At 41.2% G+C, this 17,439-nt stretch overlaps 1 protein-coding gene across 12 annotated transcripts in view; it reads left to right on the top strand.

The window, feature by feature from the left end:
• Window positions 1-17,439, top strand: part of AOPEP (aminopeptidase O (putative)) — a 514,798-nt gene that overhangs the window by 229,204 nt on the left and 268,155 nt on the right. For 11 of the 12 annotated variants that reach the window (XM_058565457.1, XM_058565455.1, XM_058565460.1 and 8 more), the window contains one exon: window positions 8,016-8,059. In XM_058565457.1, the coding sequence (XP_058421440.1) occupies window positions 8,016-8,059 (44 nt within the window). Of the gene's footprint in view, window positions 1-8,015; window positions 8,060-8,171; window positions 8,897-17,439 lie in introns of those variants that run through there. The other variant, XM_058565463.1, reaches the window with a different exon arrangement.

The raw sequence follows: 17,439 nt of genomic DNA, 5'->3' as shown, positions 1-17,439 counted from the left end.
AACTAGAAGAATCATAAGACAGAACAACCAAACTGAATTGGCAGTCCAAAACAAATGGGACAAGAAACAAAGGAAATGCAAAAGAACCAGAAAATAAGTGACAAAACAGCAACATTCAGCCCTCATATTTCAATAATTACCCTAAATGTAAATGGATTGAACTCTCCAATCAAAAGATACAGAGTGGCAGGATGGATTAAAAAGCAAGACCCAACAATATGCTGCCTTCAGGAAACACATCTTAGCACTAAAGACAAGCACAGGCTCAGAGTGAAAGGATGGAAGACAATACTCCAAGCTAATGGCAAACAAAAGAAAGCAGGTGTTGCCATACTCATATCAGACAAAGTAGACTTCAAGATAAAACAGGTTAAGAAAGACAAAGAAGGGAAATATATAATGATAAAAGGGACACTCCATCAAGAAGACATATCACTTATAAATATATACGCACCCAACATAGGAGCACCAATGTACATAAAACAACTATTAACAAACCTAAAAGGAGAAATCAACAACAACACAATAATAGTAGGGGATCTTAACACCCCACTTACAGCAATGGATAGATCATCCAGACAAAAAGTTAATAAAGAAATATTAGACTTAAATGAAAAACTGGACGAGATGGACCTAGTAGACATATACAGAGCACTCCACCCAAAAACAGCTGACTACACATTCTTCTCAAGCGCGCATGGAACATTCTCTAGGATAGACCATATGTTGGGAAACAAAGCAAGCCTCAATAAATTTAAGAAGATTGAAATCATAACAAGCATCTTTTCAGACCATAAGGCTATGAAACTGGAAATGAACCAGGAAAAAAAAACTGGGAAAGTGACAAAAATGTGGAGATTAAACAACATGCTACTGAACAACCAATGGATCATTGATGAAATTAAAGGAGAAATCAAAAACTATCTGGAAACAAACGAAAATGATAACATGCCATATCAAACCATATGGGATGCAGCAAAAGCGGTCCTGAGAGGGAAACTCATAGCGATACAAGCCCACCTTAACAAACAAGAAAAAGCCCTAATAGGCAACCTTAAATTACACCTAACAGAACTAGAAAAAGAAGAACAAACAAAGCCCAAAGCCAGCAGAAGGAGAGAAATAATAAAAATCAGAGCAGAAATAAATGATATTGAGACCAAAAAAACAGTAGAAAGGATTAATGAAACAAAGAGTTGGTTCTTCGAGAAGATAAACAAAATAGACAAACCCTTAGCCAGGCTTACTAAGAAAAAAAGAGAAAAGGCTCAAGTAAATAAAATTAGAAATGAAAGAGGAGAAATTACAACGGATACCATGGAAATACAGAGGATTATAAGAGAATACTATGAGAAATTATATGCCAACAAATTGGACAATCTAGAAGAAATGGATAAATTCTTAGACTTATACAACCTCCCAAAATTGAACCAAGAAGAAATGGAGAATCTGAATAGAACAATAACAAGTAAAGAGATTGAAATAGTAATCAAAAACCTCCCAAAAAATAAAAGTCCAGGACCAGATGGCTTCTCCAGTGAATTTTATCAAACATTCAAAGAAGATTTAATACCCATCCTCCTCAAACTATTCCAAAAAATAGAGGAAGATGGAACACTTCCTGAATCATTCTATGAGGCCAACATCACCCTGATACCAAAACCAGACAAAGACAATACAAAGAAAGAAAATTACAGGCCAATATCGCTGATGAACATTGATGCAAAAATCCACAACAAAATATTGGCAAACCGAATACAACAATATATTAAAAAGATCATACACCATAATCAAGTGGGATTTATACCAGAGACGCAGGGATGGTTCAACATCCGCAAATCAATCAACGTGATACATCACATCAACAAAACAAAGAATAAAAACCACATGATCGTCTCAATAGACGCAGAGAAGGCATTTGACAAGATACAACATCCATTTATGATAAAAACTCTCAATAAAATGGGAATAGAAGGAAAGTACCTCAACATAATAAAGGCCATATATGACAAACCCACAGCTAACATCATACTCAACGGGGAAAGATTGAAAGCCATTCCTCTGAGAACAGGAACGAGGCAGTGCTGCCCACTCTCACCACTCCTGTTCAACATAGTACTGGAGGTTTTGGCCAGAGCAATTAGGCAAGAAAAAGGAATAAAAGGAATCCAAATAGGTAACGAAGAAGTGAAACTCTCACTATTTGCAGATGACATGATTGTATATATAGAAAACCCTAAAGAATCTGTTGGAAAACTGTTAGAAACAATCAACAACTACAGCAAAGTTGCAGGGTACAAAATCAATCTACAAAAATCAGTTGCATTTCTATATGCTAATAATGAACTAACAGAAAGAGAGCTCAAAAAGATAATACCATTTACAATTGCATCAAAAAGAATAAAATACCTAGGAATAAATCTTACCAAGGAGGTGAAGGACCTATACAATGAGAACTACAAGACATTATTGAGGGAAATCCACGATGACATAAAGAAATGGAAAGATATCCCATGCACGTGGATTGGAAGAATAAACATAGTTAAAATGTCTATATTACCTAAAGCAATCTACAGATTCAATGCAATCCCAATCAGAATCCCAATGACATTCTTCACAGAAATAGAAAAAAGAATACTAAAATTTATATGGGGCAACAAAAGACCCCGAATAGCTAAAGAAATCCTAAAGAAAAAGAGCAAAGCAGGAGGCATCACAATTCCTGACTTCAAAACATACTACAAAGCAATAGTAATCAAAACAGCATGGTACTGGTACAAAAACAGACACACAGATCAATGGAACAGCATTGAAAGCCCAGAAATAAAACCACACATATACGGACAGCTAATTTTCGACAAAGGTGCTAAGAACATGCAATGGAGAAAGGAAAGTCTCTTCAATAAATGGTGTTGGGAAAACTGGACAGCCACATGCAAAAGAATGAAAGTGGACCATGTGCTATCGCCATTCACAAAAATTAACTCAAAATGGATCAAAGACCTGAAGGTGAGACCTGAAACTATAAAACTCATAGAAGAAAATATAGGCAACACACTATTTGACATTGGTTTTAAAGGAATCTTTTCGGATGACATGCCTACCCAGACTAGGGAAACTAAAGAAAAAATAAACAAGTGGGACTTTATCAGATTAAAGAGCTTTTATAAGACAAATGAAACCAGAATCAAGATGAACAAACAACCCACCAGCTGGGAGAGAATATTTGCAAAACATACATCTGACAAGGGGTTGATCTCCATAATATATAAAGAACTCACACAATTGAACAACAAAAAAACAAACAACCTGATCAAAAAATGGGCAGAGGAAATGAACAGACACTTCTCCAAGGAAGATATACAGATGGCCAATAGGCACATGAAAAGATGCTCAACATCACTAATCATCAGGGAAATGCAAATCAAAACAACACTAAGATACCACCTCACGCCTGTTAGAATGGCTATAATCACCAAGACAAAAAACAACAAATGTTGGAGAGGATGTGGAGAAACAGGAACCCTCATACACAGCTGGTGGGAATGCAAATTGGTGCAGCCTCTATGGAAAACGGTATGGAGATTCCTCAAAGAATTAAAAATAGAGATGCCCTATGATCCAGCCATCCCACTACTGGGAATCTATCCAACGCACCTGAAATCAACAATCCAAAGAGGCTTATGCACCCCTATGTTCATTGCAGCATTATTCACCATAGCCAAGAAGTGGAGGCAACCTAAGTGTCCCTCGACTGACGATTGGATTAAGAAAATGTGGTATATATATACAATGGAATACTACTCAGCCATAAAAAAAGACAAAATCGTCCCATTTGCAACAACATGGATGGGCCTGGAGCGTATTATGTTAAGTGAAATAAGCCAGAAAGAGAAAGACAAACACTGTATGATCTCACTCATATGTGGAATATAAACCAACACATGGACAGAGAAAACTGGACTGTGGTTACCTGGGCAGTGGGGGTGGGGGGTGGGCACAAGGGGTGAAGGGAGTCATATATGTGGTGATGGACAAACAAAAATGTACAACCCAAAATTTCACAATGTTAGAAACCATTAAAACATCAATAAAAAAAAAAAAATTACCAAATTAGCCATGTGCCAAAAATCAGTGTAGTTTTTTTTTCAATCATAATACTTAATTTAGTGTTGGTAGGTGTTAATAAAAATAAGCTGTCTGGGACTGACCCGATTAGCGTATAGATTATTAGGAGAGTAGGAAATGAAAAAAACATCCTCAAAGAATGTGGTTTTTGACTGGAGTGTGGGCTTCCAACAATTTCCAAGGATCCAGATAAAATTTCATCCCAGCCTACTATCAAAACAGCAGGATTTTTGTTTGTTTGTTTTGGTTTTTATATTTGGATTTTTTTTTTTTTTTTTTTTTTTTTGTGAGGAGGACCAGCCCTGAGCTAACATCCAATGCCAATCCTCCTCTTTTTTGCTGAGGAAGACTGGCCCTGGGCTAACATCCGTGTCCATCTTCCTCTACTTTATATGGGACGCTGCCACAGCATGGCTTAACAAGTGGTGCGTCAGTGCGCGCCCGGGATCTGAACTGGCGAACCTCGGGCCGCCGCAGCGGAGTGTGTGCACTTAACTGCTTGTGCCACCGGACTGGCCCCTACCTTTGGTTTTAATCTTTTAAAACCAAAGTTTTTAGTTTTTCAGGCGTACTGTAGAAGTGACAAATTGGGACCCCTAAGCATTTGTTGCTAACTGACTTTGTCAATGATCCTAGATCAGTGTCAGTGTCCTAGATGCTGTCAGTTTATCCTAGAATTGGCCTTAAAGGAAAGTCCTCCTTGTGCAATTAAGATTTGTAAGTTGCTTTTATAAAGGTGCCAACATACTAAAGGGAAGAGTGAAGACAGATGAAAGAACTGAAAAAGAATTAAAAAAGGTGAGGGGGGCTGGCCCTGTGGCTTAGTGGTTAAGTGCATGCGCTCCGCTGCTGGCGGCCCGGGTTCGGATCCCGGGCGCGCACCAATGCACCGCTTCTCCGGCCATGCTGAGGCCGCGTCCCACATACAGCAACTAGAAGGATGTGCAGCTATGACATACAACTATCTACTAGGGCTTTGGGGGGAAAAAAATAAATAAATAAAATTATAAAAAAAAAAAAGGTGAGGGAAGGAATAATCATAAGAGACATAAAAATGTCATTCTGTTGTGGAGAGCGGAGAAAAGCTTCTATGATGAGTCCATTTCATGGTTATACGCCAATTTACGAAAAGAACCAGGAAAACTAGCAGTTTGTGGTTAAAGATTAGGTCTATGAAAGGAGTAAGAAGGGTCAGTTGGATTGGTTCCACTGTTAGGTGGTACAGTGACTGCCTGGATAAGACCAAGTGTCTTCATGGATTGGATAAGGCCCAGGACAGAAGAAGAATGTCTGCACTGTAGATGAACATTCACATAACCGGTGGGAATACAGGCACCATGTCTTAGAGATGCTCAAGAGATGTTCGGTTTTTGTGATCCAGTGTGATTCCCTAGACCTGTTGTCCCCAGCATTGATTGGCAGCCTCCAGCTAGCTGTTAATGTGGCCTGCAGGTCTCAGCTCTGATGTAGGAAGAGGCAGGTGGCCACCTACTAGGGGGTGGGACAGCTATCTTTCTTTAAAAATGAAGCAAGGTTTCTTGGGGACCTCCTGCACCTTTCCTGTATTCACACAAAATTCTGGAACGTTGTGCTCTGCAGTCCTATAAAGAAAGATCCAACTACAATTGGACAATGCAAAAGGGCAGAATTAAGGTTAACTTTGAATTTCCTGCTTCTCATGCAATTGAATTCTCCCCCTTGCCATTGAGTTAATGTAATTTTACCCCATATAACTGAGCATAAATTACTGAAAAAATATGGAGTAAGTTGATATGGACTATAAGAAGATAATGAAGTGAAATTAGTAAGAAATTATCATTACAGTACTTAGATTTTTAAGGAGCAAGAATACTGTCAGTCAGCCAATGCAATATTTGCGAAGTAGTCTATTAATATATCAGATTGTGATAAATTAATTTCTAATTCAACTTTTTTATAAAATAATGAAATAATAAAAATAATGATTTTAAGACCCTCCAGCAAAAATAATTCTTCACATTCTAAATATTACTCTTGTTTCCTTTGTTTTTTCTCCATATATCCACTGTAGGTGCTAGGAAGGACTTCAGATGTGAGGCATTATTCTATTTGCAGTTGTCCCTTTCCATTTGGACTCCATGATCCATGTTTTTAATATTAGTTTTGTTTTTCTTTGTATCATTTATTTTAGGTGAAGCAGCAATAGACAAGTAATGTCTTAGAAGGAGAACAGAGATTGTAAGAAATAAATCTTTCATCAGTGCTCTTAATAGGGAGACTTTGCCTCTGGAACAAATGGACCTAACCACCCATAAACACATAGAAAGGGACAGCTGGCTTCACCAGTGTAGTGATGGCTATGCTTAATGCCATGATAGAAAAAGAATACCTTGTCATACAAATTGTTTGCAGATTTTCATTCCTCTGTAATTCCATCTGTTTGTAATATGAAGGTCTGTGCTGCTGCTTCCATCTCACCCTGTGAGTTAAGTGGATCTCCTCAGAGCCGTACACTGACCCTGGATCTGCAGACTTGGTTGGGAGGGGGCGGGGGGCTTCGATGTGGAAGGACGCTCATTTGGCAGTATCATATTTGGTCATCTGGCCTACACACAGATCCCTCTTTAAAAGATCTGTTTTAAAAGATTTTTTTCAATTTATTAAAAGAAAGACTTCAAGTGTACTTCTTATTTTTTGTTCAATATCAAGTCCCTAGAAAGTTAAATATTGTTTTTGTTTCATGTTCTATATTTATCCAAAATGTATCTTATCAAACCTTCAGAAAACAGAGGGATAACACTAGGCTTACCCATTTAACAAATAAAAGTGTACAACACCCAGTTGAATTCAAATTTCAGATAAACAATAAATAATTTTTTAGTGTAAGTATGCCCCCAGTTTAACTGGGCATCCTATATTTTATTTGACAAACCTAGTTGAGACCAAATCAAGATTCCAGCCATTAGATGGGCTGAAAAGATTGGTCATAAAATAGTCAAGGTGCAAATTAAATTTAAATGTGATTTTAAACATTCATATGTAAATTTTTTAGGCCTATGGTATTGTGGTTATTTTTAAAAGAGTCCTTAACTTTTAGAGATATAGTATTTACTGAAACATTAATGGATGAAATTAAGTAATGTTTGCAATTCACTTCTGAATAATACAGGAGGTAAGTGGATGGGACAGATTGGCGGTGGGTTAATAGGTACATAAAAGTTAATTATGCTCTTTTGTCTGCTTTCAAATGTGTTTGAAATTTTCCACAGTAAAGGGAAAAATAGGTGCGTGTGTTAAGTCATGTCTTTAGGTTAAAAGAATCTATCATTGAATCATCCTAAATGTCAAACAGTTGAGGATTTGCACAGTGGCACTAGAAGAGACTACAGATGGAGGCAGGGGCCTGTGAACCATTTTTGTAATTGTGACATTTTTGTTCCTCGTTTGGGATATTAATCATCTTGATTTTTGTCTTTATCTCTCCAAAGAGCAATGCAGGAAAGTTTCAAATTAGTTAGTAGCCTCTCGGAGTTGAGATTGTTCAGTATGTAGCAGGATCTTTAAGGAAAGCTCGTGAAGAGGAGAACATGGTTAAGTGCTTTATGCTATGGCTGGCCTTTTAAAAATGGTTAAACGCCAAGTGAAATAAACTGTTGGGTTAGGTAAAAATACCAAACATTACGTTTTTCAATTTGTTTGTGGTTTTTACAAAACAAATCTCTTTAACTGATTGGATGGAAGCCCTGGTAAATTAATAAATTGAGTGTAGAGTCTAATAAGTTAAGCACAGGCCTAGTTTTCCTAGCAGGTGAGCTGTCAGCAGCTGGGAACGCTTGGTTTCTGGCATGATTTTGGGCAGATTATTTATTGATGGACATCTTTAATGGTTTGCTTTTTTCTTATTCCAGGATTTCCTTCAAATGCTGTTGGAGAACATCCCAGAAGAAAAACGGTGAGGACCAATTTAGGAATTAAGAGTCCAGCTTTACTTTTACTGTTAAAAATGACTCTGCCGTGGTTTGGTGTGTTACAACCTAGAAAGTTTACTCTTCCTCTCTTAATAGAGGCAAGGACCTAGCCCAGCCAGTGGGAGTACTGGGATGACCAACTGGGCCTAGAGATGGGCCCATGTGGATGTCGGGAACCAGTGCACATAGCAGGGAGCCCCAGAGTCAGGAGCACCAAGAGTGGTAGAGGAGGCAAAGCAAGGACACTTTGCACTTCAGCTGCTGTGGAACAGAATGGACAAGAGGAAAGTTCTACAAGTTAGAGTGGCTCTAGTTAACATGGCTTAATATAAGGAAACACTATAATTGAAGGTGAAAATGTAGTGTAGTAATGAGAGCCTGGGATTTGAAGTCAATCTCTCCTAGATTCTCACCCAGCTCTGCCCCTTCCTAACTATGAAATTCCAAGCAACTCACTTCATCCCTCCAAATTTCAGCTTACCACCCTCTCTGGCAGAGTTTTAGGGAGGATTGAATGAGATAATATATATGAAAAGCAGGTGCTCAGTTAATGATTGATAGAGTTGTAACAATAATCATCTGTTCATCAGGCAATGTACCCAGGATCTACATATAGTCAATCATTTAATTCTTATTACAGCACCCTTCATAATCATCATCCTACTCATAGAATTATTATAAGCCAACACTTACTGGAAGGTTACTCTATGCAGGCACTCAGTTAATCCTCCAAACAACACTATTTGGTGCATTATGTTTCTATCTCTATTTTACCAATAAGAGGACTGAGGGACTGAGTAAGCAGCAGGGGTCTCACAGCTGTATGTGGCAGGGCTGGGATTTGTGCCCAGGCCGTCTGTCTCTAGAGACTCTGCTCTCCACTATGTTCTGAACGAGGAAACTAAGGCTCCCAGAGGTTAAGTAACTTCACAAGATCTGTTATTAGCAAGGGAGATGGCTTTGATTGGAATTAGGTCTGTCTGGTTCTTGCCCATGCTCTTTGCATAGAGCTCACTGCCCTGGAACAGAAGGAGATTCTCTTCCTTGGAGGTGTCCGGTTTTAGTCTGGCTGACCACCTGCGGGGATTCATAGAGGAGGTTTAAGACCCACGTCAAAGTTTAGACTAGGTTCCTTCCTACCCCCTCCTTCTAATTTCTTACCTTACTTTAGGCACTAAAAGTAAATACCCTGAAATACAATTTCTAATAGCAAAATTGGTATTCACATGTTAAAGGGGAGCATCTTGAGAAATTAAAGATTTCTTTGAAGAAGAGCCAACATTACTCTCCTTTCTGACCCACAGTTTTAGCTATGTTTTTATGCTCGTAGCAGATTTCCAAATGTGGAAATGAATTCTTTCACACAGACTTACGCTTAGATCCATGCAAGGCCAGACACCTCCATGTTGATGAGCCTGTCTTAGAGGCAGTCTAACTTGGGTGTCTAACAGGTAAGGTGTCAGGGCTTATGCTACCAGCAGATAACATGCAAATTCAGAGGAGGATCCAGTGACCATGAAGACGTGAGATTTGTTTCTAGCATTAGATTTTTGCCTGGCCTTTTTTGTTTTAAACTCTCCATTTTCTACTTTCTACCTCCAGTTCTTGCTTCAACAGTTAGAAGTGTCTTTGTTGGTTTTTTTTAATCAGATGGGAACACACACACATAAAGCAAGCCAGTGCATCATACAGAATTCACATACCCATATTATGTGATAAATTCTTTTGTTTCTACTTCTTCATGTTCATGCCTTTTGATGCTGAAGGAAGTCTTATCCAGGAGATTGCATAGGACTTTAGTAATTGGCCAAGAAAATTAGCTTTTCAGGAGGCTGCTCAAAAGAAGTGTGGTTTGTTTTAGAAGGTCTGAAATGTTTCAGATTTACCATTCTTTCTTTGTATGCAGACATATGGGTTTTCTTTATGTAAAAATCACATCAGATGTGGCTGTTATTCCTAAGGTCAACTACAGCAGTTTACCTGCAAGATGTATTTTTTTCCCTTTTCTTTTGTACCTGCCCTGGAATAACTTTTCAGGTTCTCTGATAGAATGGAGCAATTTCCTTAGGAACTAATGCAGGAAATAAAAGAAAATTAATAGAAATGGTGTATTACCTCCTGTTGGCAAAGTCTGTTTCTGAGTGATGATTATGCGTTCTTTCAAAAGAACTTCTTAGGCCACAAATATAGCAATTTGCATGAAAGCAACGAAGTGCATTTTTAGGTTGGGAGGTCTTCTTTCTTTTCATCCTCTTCCTAATAAGGGTATGGAGTTCATTTGGATGGCCCCGAGCCCTCTGGCACTGGGGGACCTGGATTTTATCATGTGAATATTTATTGAGGCAACACACTGTGGGCCCACAAAGAGACTTTTGTTGTGATTGTGGAAGTTAAGAGCAATGTCTCTGTTTAATGGTGGCCACCGACCACCAACCTTCACCCTTTGAGAGGATGCCTCTCCTGGTTAGGATCATGTTTTGGTTAGCAGGTTCAAGCTTCTTTTTACAATTCTCCTTAAAAGTTAAGGCAATTTCATTCCTACAATGAATCTATTTCAGGAGGTATACTAGAATATTTTTTGAAACTCAAACATCTTCTTTCCTGCTGACTAACCTCAGAATCTAATTCAGCTATTAAAACAGACTGTTTACCCTGTTACCTATGCAGCATATTGTACCAATTTTATCTAGGTCTCCAAAGGCCCCACACCTACCCCCAGAGCCTCTAATCTTTGGCCGTGTTGCAAACTGATCCTCAGGCACATCTGTTAGGCATGTAAGCCATTCTGAACAGGGCAAGGTTTTCAAATGAGACCAGCAAGTTAGTGTTCAGGGGCTAGCACCTTCTGTCATACTGCCTTTGCATTGTTCTCTGACTTCAGTTAATTTAACATTCTCTGTTGAGCACCTGCCAGGCCTTAGGCTAGATGGTAGGGAACAGAAAGGAATAAATTCCATGTCTAGCCCTCAGGGAGCTCCTACTCTACTGCTGAAGACATACATGAAACAGATCATTATGACTCAGCGTAGGAAGTACTCTGGGGAGCTTCTAGGTGCACAGAGAAAGGTCTCATCAATCCTATAGGGCCTTGAGCCTTCAGGCAAAGAGGTACGACTGAAGGTTTTTTTTTTTTTTTGTGAGGAAGATCAGCCCTGAGCTAACATCCATGCTAATCCTCGTCTTTTTGCTGAGGAAGACCGCCTCTGAGCTAACATCTATTGCCAATCCTCCTTTTTTTTTCCCCCCAAAGCCCCAGTAGATAGGTGTATGTCATAGTTGCACATCCTTATAGTTGCTGTATGTGGGACGCGGCCTCAGCATGGCCGGAGAAGCGGTGCGTCGGTGCGCGCCCGGGATCCGAACCCGGGCAGCCAGGAGCGGAGCGCGCGCACTTAACCGCTAAGCCACGGGGCTGGCCCCACCACTGAAGGTTTTAAGTAGAGTAGTGCCATCAGCAGATTGGAAAGATACTCTGGGGGGCAGTGTGGAAGATAGATGAGGGTGGGGAAAACTAGAAGTCAGGAGACCAATTAGAAACCAATACAGCAGTTCACTCAAAAGATCTAAAGCTGGAACCGTGGCAGGGATGGTGGCAGTGGGGTTTGAGAGTAATGAACAGATTTGAGGGGTGTTCCAGAGGTGCCGCAGGGAATCCTTGGTTGATTGGTTGTGAAAGTTGAATAGAGGAATCCAGCGTGAGCCTGTCCTTTCCTTCTTGGTTACACTCTGTTACTCAGTTACACTCGGAAGAATGCTGAGCACATGGGCAGCTGTTTTGTCTCGGGAATCAGTATGGAGCAGAGGAGTGGAAGGGAGAGTATTTGAAGGTGAAAGGGGAGAGATGAGGAGATGTGTTTCAGATGTCTTCAATGTGAGCTTTCTGTTTAAGTGCTGATGTTTTATGAGACCAAGGGAAGACAAATCTAAAAGTGCTTAGAAGGAAATTCAGACAAATCCTGGGTCCCAGCCTGCCTTGGTACAAGAGTGTCCTGCCCACCTGCTATTCTACCTGGATCAACAGCTACCGAGTCTTTCGTTGTTCATCAGTTGTTGTGTTTGTGTGAGCATGTTCATGTGTTTGTTTTAATTCAGTACTGTTTCTCCCTCACGGAGCTAGGGAGTACTCGTTTTATAAATGTTACGTCAGCAATCTTAATTATCTACTGAAGCACCAATGACTTGTTTTGATCAAGAAAATAGGTAACCATGTGCAAGGCTTTGAGATGTGCACTAGTTGTATCCACATCTAGAGAGGGGACTTAAAAACATAAATTCCTAAAATTTAAAAATTCATACAGAATGTAAGTTACATTCCAGAACAAGGGCATTTTCCATTTCAGACCCTGAGCACTGAAGTTCCCAAAGCTTGCATGCATCTAGTACCTGCACTTCCGAAGTTCTTTTGTCTATCATTTAGTTCATATGAAAGTTGCTGGGGCCATGTGCTTTCCTTTAGAGGCACAGATAGAATGTGATCTTTAGAGTCTCAAGAGGGTGAAGGTGGGAGCCAAGAGTGATAAAGACGTTTCTGCTGATCAGCAACAAGTTGATAGGCACAACTAGCAGAAATGGCTAATAATCAACTCCCCACCTTGTCACTCTACGCTTAGAAATCAATAGAGCGAGAAAATACAGCACGTGCAATACCATTTTCACTCAGGCCTGGGTCTATTTCTATGTACTTTAACATCACAAACAGAAGAGCAATTAGTCACTTTCTCGGCTTTAAACACGGCTTATTTTCCAACCAGCATCATGCCAGGGTGTCCAGCATATTTTCTCCCCTGCTGTGTTAACTGTGTGTGCTCACATAGGACTGGCGATGGACCCCTGAAACTCGGAGTTGCCTTACAGGACGGGAGCACAGCAAGGGAACTCTCCAGCCAGAGAATAAAACAACCTGCTGTTCCAGATACCCAGCAGGCTTCAGTAATGAGGGGGAAGTACCACTCACTAGTACAAATATGGAGGGTGTGCCGTCGTGGGCCTGTGTACTTTCAGCTATCTGTATAAAATCAATTTCCATAGTGATCAGACATGCAGAAGAGTAATTTCCTGTAAATCCTGGGTCCCACTGAAGTGGAAATGCTTCTGCTTGTCTGTTGTGATTATTTAAGCCACATGATCTCAGAAGGGAAACATTCACTACTGGCTTAGACTCTGAGTGTCTTGATTTGAAAAAAGTCAACTTGCAGCTTTACCACTGCTATATATCTAAGTCCAGACCTATAAATTCACCTCCACTGTCATCTCAATAATTATGATCAAAACAGCAAAAGTTACATACATGTTATTTTCTTTCCTAAAACATATAGTCCATTTTTTCCCTGAAAATTAAGCATTTTCACACAGTTTCTCATAATTTCCTTGGGAGGTAAGGCCACTTACACTACCTTAAAAAAATTTTTTTAATAGCAGAAGTTAATGCTTTCATCTTTCTTGGATAGTTTAACATCTTATTCCACATTAGCAATCTGCAAACAGGATCGGTGCAGTTCGATGTCTGCACTGACGCTGGAAGTCTTTTCTTTAGCTCTTTGGCTGGGCTGACTTTGTCCATTCTTCTTATGCTGCAGTTTCTCCATCTGCTAAAAAGCCACACAACAATTGACACCCACTTCAGAAGGATATTATGAGGAATGAAGTGATAACGGTTATAAGATGCTTTGAACCTTTCCTAGGGAAAGTGTTCTGAAAACACATGTTCTTTTCATTCATAGGAGAGTGTCTTTGGCTCCTGAATGCAGCTGAATGACGAACTCTTCTGTTCTCACACTTTTGCCCCTCCTAAGGGTCTCCCTGTCTTTTCAGAACTGTAGTTGAAGGGCAAACAGGGCAACCACAGCAGAGGCCAGGCCACCTTCAGCAGGAGAGATATGAGCGGGAAGAAATCAGCGTTGTCTGGAGTGAGCACAGGCCCTCTCCTTCTGCTTGTCTGCTCCATAAATCACGAGCTGATGTATTGTGAAGCCTGAGGTCAGCACAGAAAATAAAGCAGGGGCTTTGCAGCCAGGCAACATAAGTGTGAATCCTAGCTCTTCAAGTGCCACCTGTGTGGCCACTTGGATAAGTCCTTTAACTTCTTGGAACCTTTATTTGTTCATCTCTAAGATGGGGATGATAATATTTACCTTGCACAGATATTGTAAAGTTTAAATGAGGTTTAAATGAGTTTAAAGTGTCTGTTACATAGTAGGTGTTCAATAAGCAATAGTTACTACTTTTATGCCTTTAGTTGGCAGTGTATAGAGGAGTTTTTATTTGTTTTTCTTTAGTGTCCCTGTGTAATGGTATCTGTGCATGAAAATAATAAGTATGGCAAAGTAAAATTTGCCTTAATACTTAGTGCAATAACCCTCAAAGTTGGCCTGGCTGGTTGTCCAGGTCATAGACTGTAGTACAGATTATACTTGGGCATATACGTTCTATGGAAAGTCGTCCTGCAGAGAGCAATGGGGCCCATTGTCTGCCTACCATCTCTCACCCTTCCAATGACACTCATCCACTGCTACCCTCCACATCCATCCCCAGCATTCCACATCAGTTTAGGCCTCCTCTCATTGCCTCTCATTTGAACACATTCACAGCCTACCCTTTGGTCTCCCTGCCTCCAGCCTCTTCTCCTTCGGTTACTCTTCCTTGACTCTATTCTGTTTGTGTCATTTTGCAGCCCTGATGCGGAGCCTCCTTGATTAAGCCAAGGCTCAATGGCAGGACTTCAGGGTCCTCACAGGACTCCCCATTTCCCTTTTACCTCATTCTGTGTGCCATCCCAGCTGACCATGTCTCTGAGCTTTCCTGCCTCTGCTCTCTTTGCCCTGCATACACTTTCTTTCCATTTCTGCTGGTCCTGCCCCATCGTTTGGGACAGCACAGCCTTCCTCCATGACACAGTTCAAGCCTTGCCTTCTTTGAGAAGACTCCCCTAATGCACCTCCCCCTGTCCCCCTTCCAGCTGTCCCACCTGAAGCCGTCGGTGCCTCTTCCACACTTGTAGAGTCCCCCATCTCTCTACGCATACTGACAGCATTCTGACTTGTGTCTGTCATATGTCCCTATCAGACAGCCAGCCACACCCTGAGGTTTCCCATCTCAGTCTTCCACAGAACCTTGTGCCCAATAGGCATCCCCCAAATGTTTGCCACATAGAGAAGGGTTTGCCTATTCTCAGTCTTCTCAGGTGAGGACTTGGCCCCTACTCAGTAACACTCCAGGACTCAACTCCCCAGCCCCTCCCCCATCCCACCCCTAAAGAAGTGTCTTTAAGCTAAAATTCCCCGAAGGAAATTTATGTCCATGTACTCTTACTTCTCCATGGGGATGCCCAACAGCTGTTCACCATCTTTTGTAAAATCACTCAAAAATGGCTATGAAGTCACTCCCCAGACTTCTCTTCTTCAGGATATTTAATCCCAGTTCCCTTGCCCTCCCTCGTGGATCCAATGTGCTTACCCCTTTGATCATCACTACTGCTCTTTTCTAAATCCTTTCTAAGTTCTCCATCTTCCTCTTAAGTTGTGGAAGTTTTAAGAGTGCCTGTTTTCCTACAATGCCACAGCACAACAAAGCTCGGTTCAGAGTCAGCCTCTTTCTGTGGTTTACCTGAGTCTCTCTCCAGGAATGGGTGACAAGAGCTTTTCGCCCCAGGGCTCCAAACACAGGAGTGTCGCTATCTGGGTGGAAAGGAAGCAAATGAAGGGGCCACTTAGACAGAAGCACCAATGAAGGAAGGACAGGGAAGAAAACGAGCCCTTGCCTCTAAATTAGGACAGACAACTTAGAGGCCAGCAGAGCCTCCAGCACTGCTCAAGCCTTGGGGCGGAAACTCTAAATTAGGACAGACAACTTAGAGGCCAGCAGAGCCTCCAGCACTGCTCAAGCCTTGGGGCGGAAACTCAGCTCCACCAAGTGACACACACACACACACACACACGCACGCACACACACACACACACACACACACACACACCCCTGGTGCCAGACAAGTTGCCACCATCTGCATTCATTCCAACAACAACAGGCCTTCCATTGACCATCCTGTCTTCAATGGAAATTATAAAAATCTATCTTACCTTCCTGCCTCACACATTTCAATAGAAAATAAAACAACTTCAGGTCTCCTTGGACACTTCTCTAAGTGGCCCCTCCAGCCCCACTTTCCTCCTCCTGGCAGATCAGTTATGCCAGTTGGGAGTATTTCCAGCGCCTCTCCCTACAACTAACCAAATAAATCAAGCCCGAGAAAGAATGATCCTCTTGATTTAAAGTGCTCTGAGAGATGCCTCCTCTCTTTAAGTCACCCTACCCCTGCCCCACGTGAGTATGCACACGCCCACACACGTGAGCACACTCACATACAGGCATATGACTGCACATGTGCATGCACGCACATGAGTGCACACACACACTTCCACACTGTCATAGCTTAAGAGGGGACTTGGCCCTTCAAACTGAGATTGACGCTATTAAATGACAGCAAAGAAGCAGTGGGAAAGGCCCAGAGATGGTGGCACCTGACCTTTCACATGAGGCACGTCCAGTAATTCCACTGAGTCTGGGCAAGAAAAGGAAGGGAAAATACCCAGTTAGTCACCTTTTCCCAAGCACCACCCCTACCTGCTCCTCCCTCCCTTTCTCTCTGCTGCCCAGCCTGCAGCCCAACCCATGAGGGGAGGGGAGGCACTCGGCCTTCAGCACCTTAACAAATGCAGATAGCACTGTATCTTCCTAGGACTTCTTTGCAGTCCAAAAGGGAGTGAGGGACTGAGGGAGGAAGGGAATATGAGACATATATAATGTAGTATATAATATAGAAAATAAAAAAAGATGCAGAGCTTACAAACTTGGGAATATCTTACTGGGAAAGGTGATGATTAATTTAAAAGGAATAATTTTTATGGAGTGAAATGTGTTTTCATTCATTCAAATAAATATCTGTGAGAATTCTCTTTTATACCAAGGACTGTTTTAAGTGCTGGGTTTAGGGAAGTGAGTAAAACAGACGTGGACTCTGATCTCAGAGAGCTTCAATCCATGAGGAGAGTTAAAAGTCAAGTGATCAAATACCTTGCAGTCATCAACTGGGGTGGATGCCATGGCACAGAGGACAGGGAGCAGGGTGGATGTCACCTCACAGCCTGGGAGAAGGCTCGAGGAAGGCCTCTGTGAGTGGAGAGAGTGGTCATGAGCAAAAGTTATCTAGAAGCGAGAGAAGAATTGCTTTAAACTTCAGGAAGACAGGAAGACATAACCTGAAGTCTGGTGACCCTAAATATATTGGATACTTAGTGCATTTAGGGAGTATTCAAATCAGCAGGGCATGAAACCAAAAGGATTTCAGCTGACTTTGGATCAGGCTTAAGAA

The sequence above is a fragment of the Diceros bicornis genome, chromosome 22, assembly GCF_020826845.1.
Source record: "Diceros bicornis minor isolate mBicDic1 chromosome 22, mDicBic1.mat.cur, whole genome shotgun sequence".
Taxonomy (NCBI): Eukaryota; Metazoa; Chordata; class Mammalia; order Perissodactyla; family Rhinocerotidae; genus Diceros; species Diceros bicornis.
This window is presented reverse-complemented; position numbering and strand designations above follow the sequence as displayed.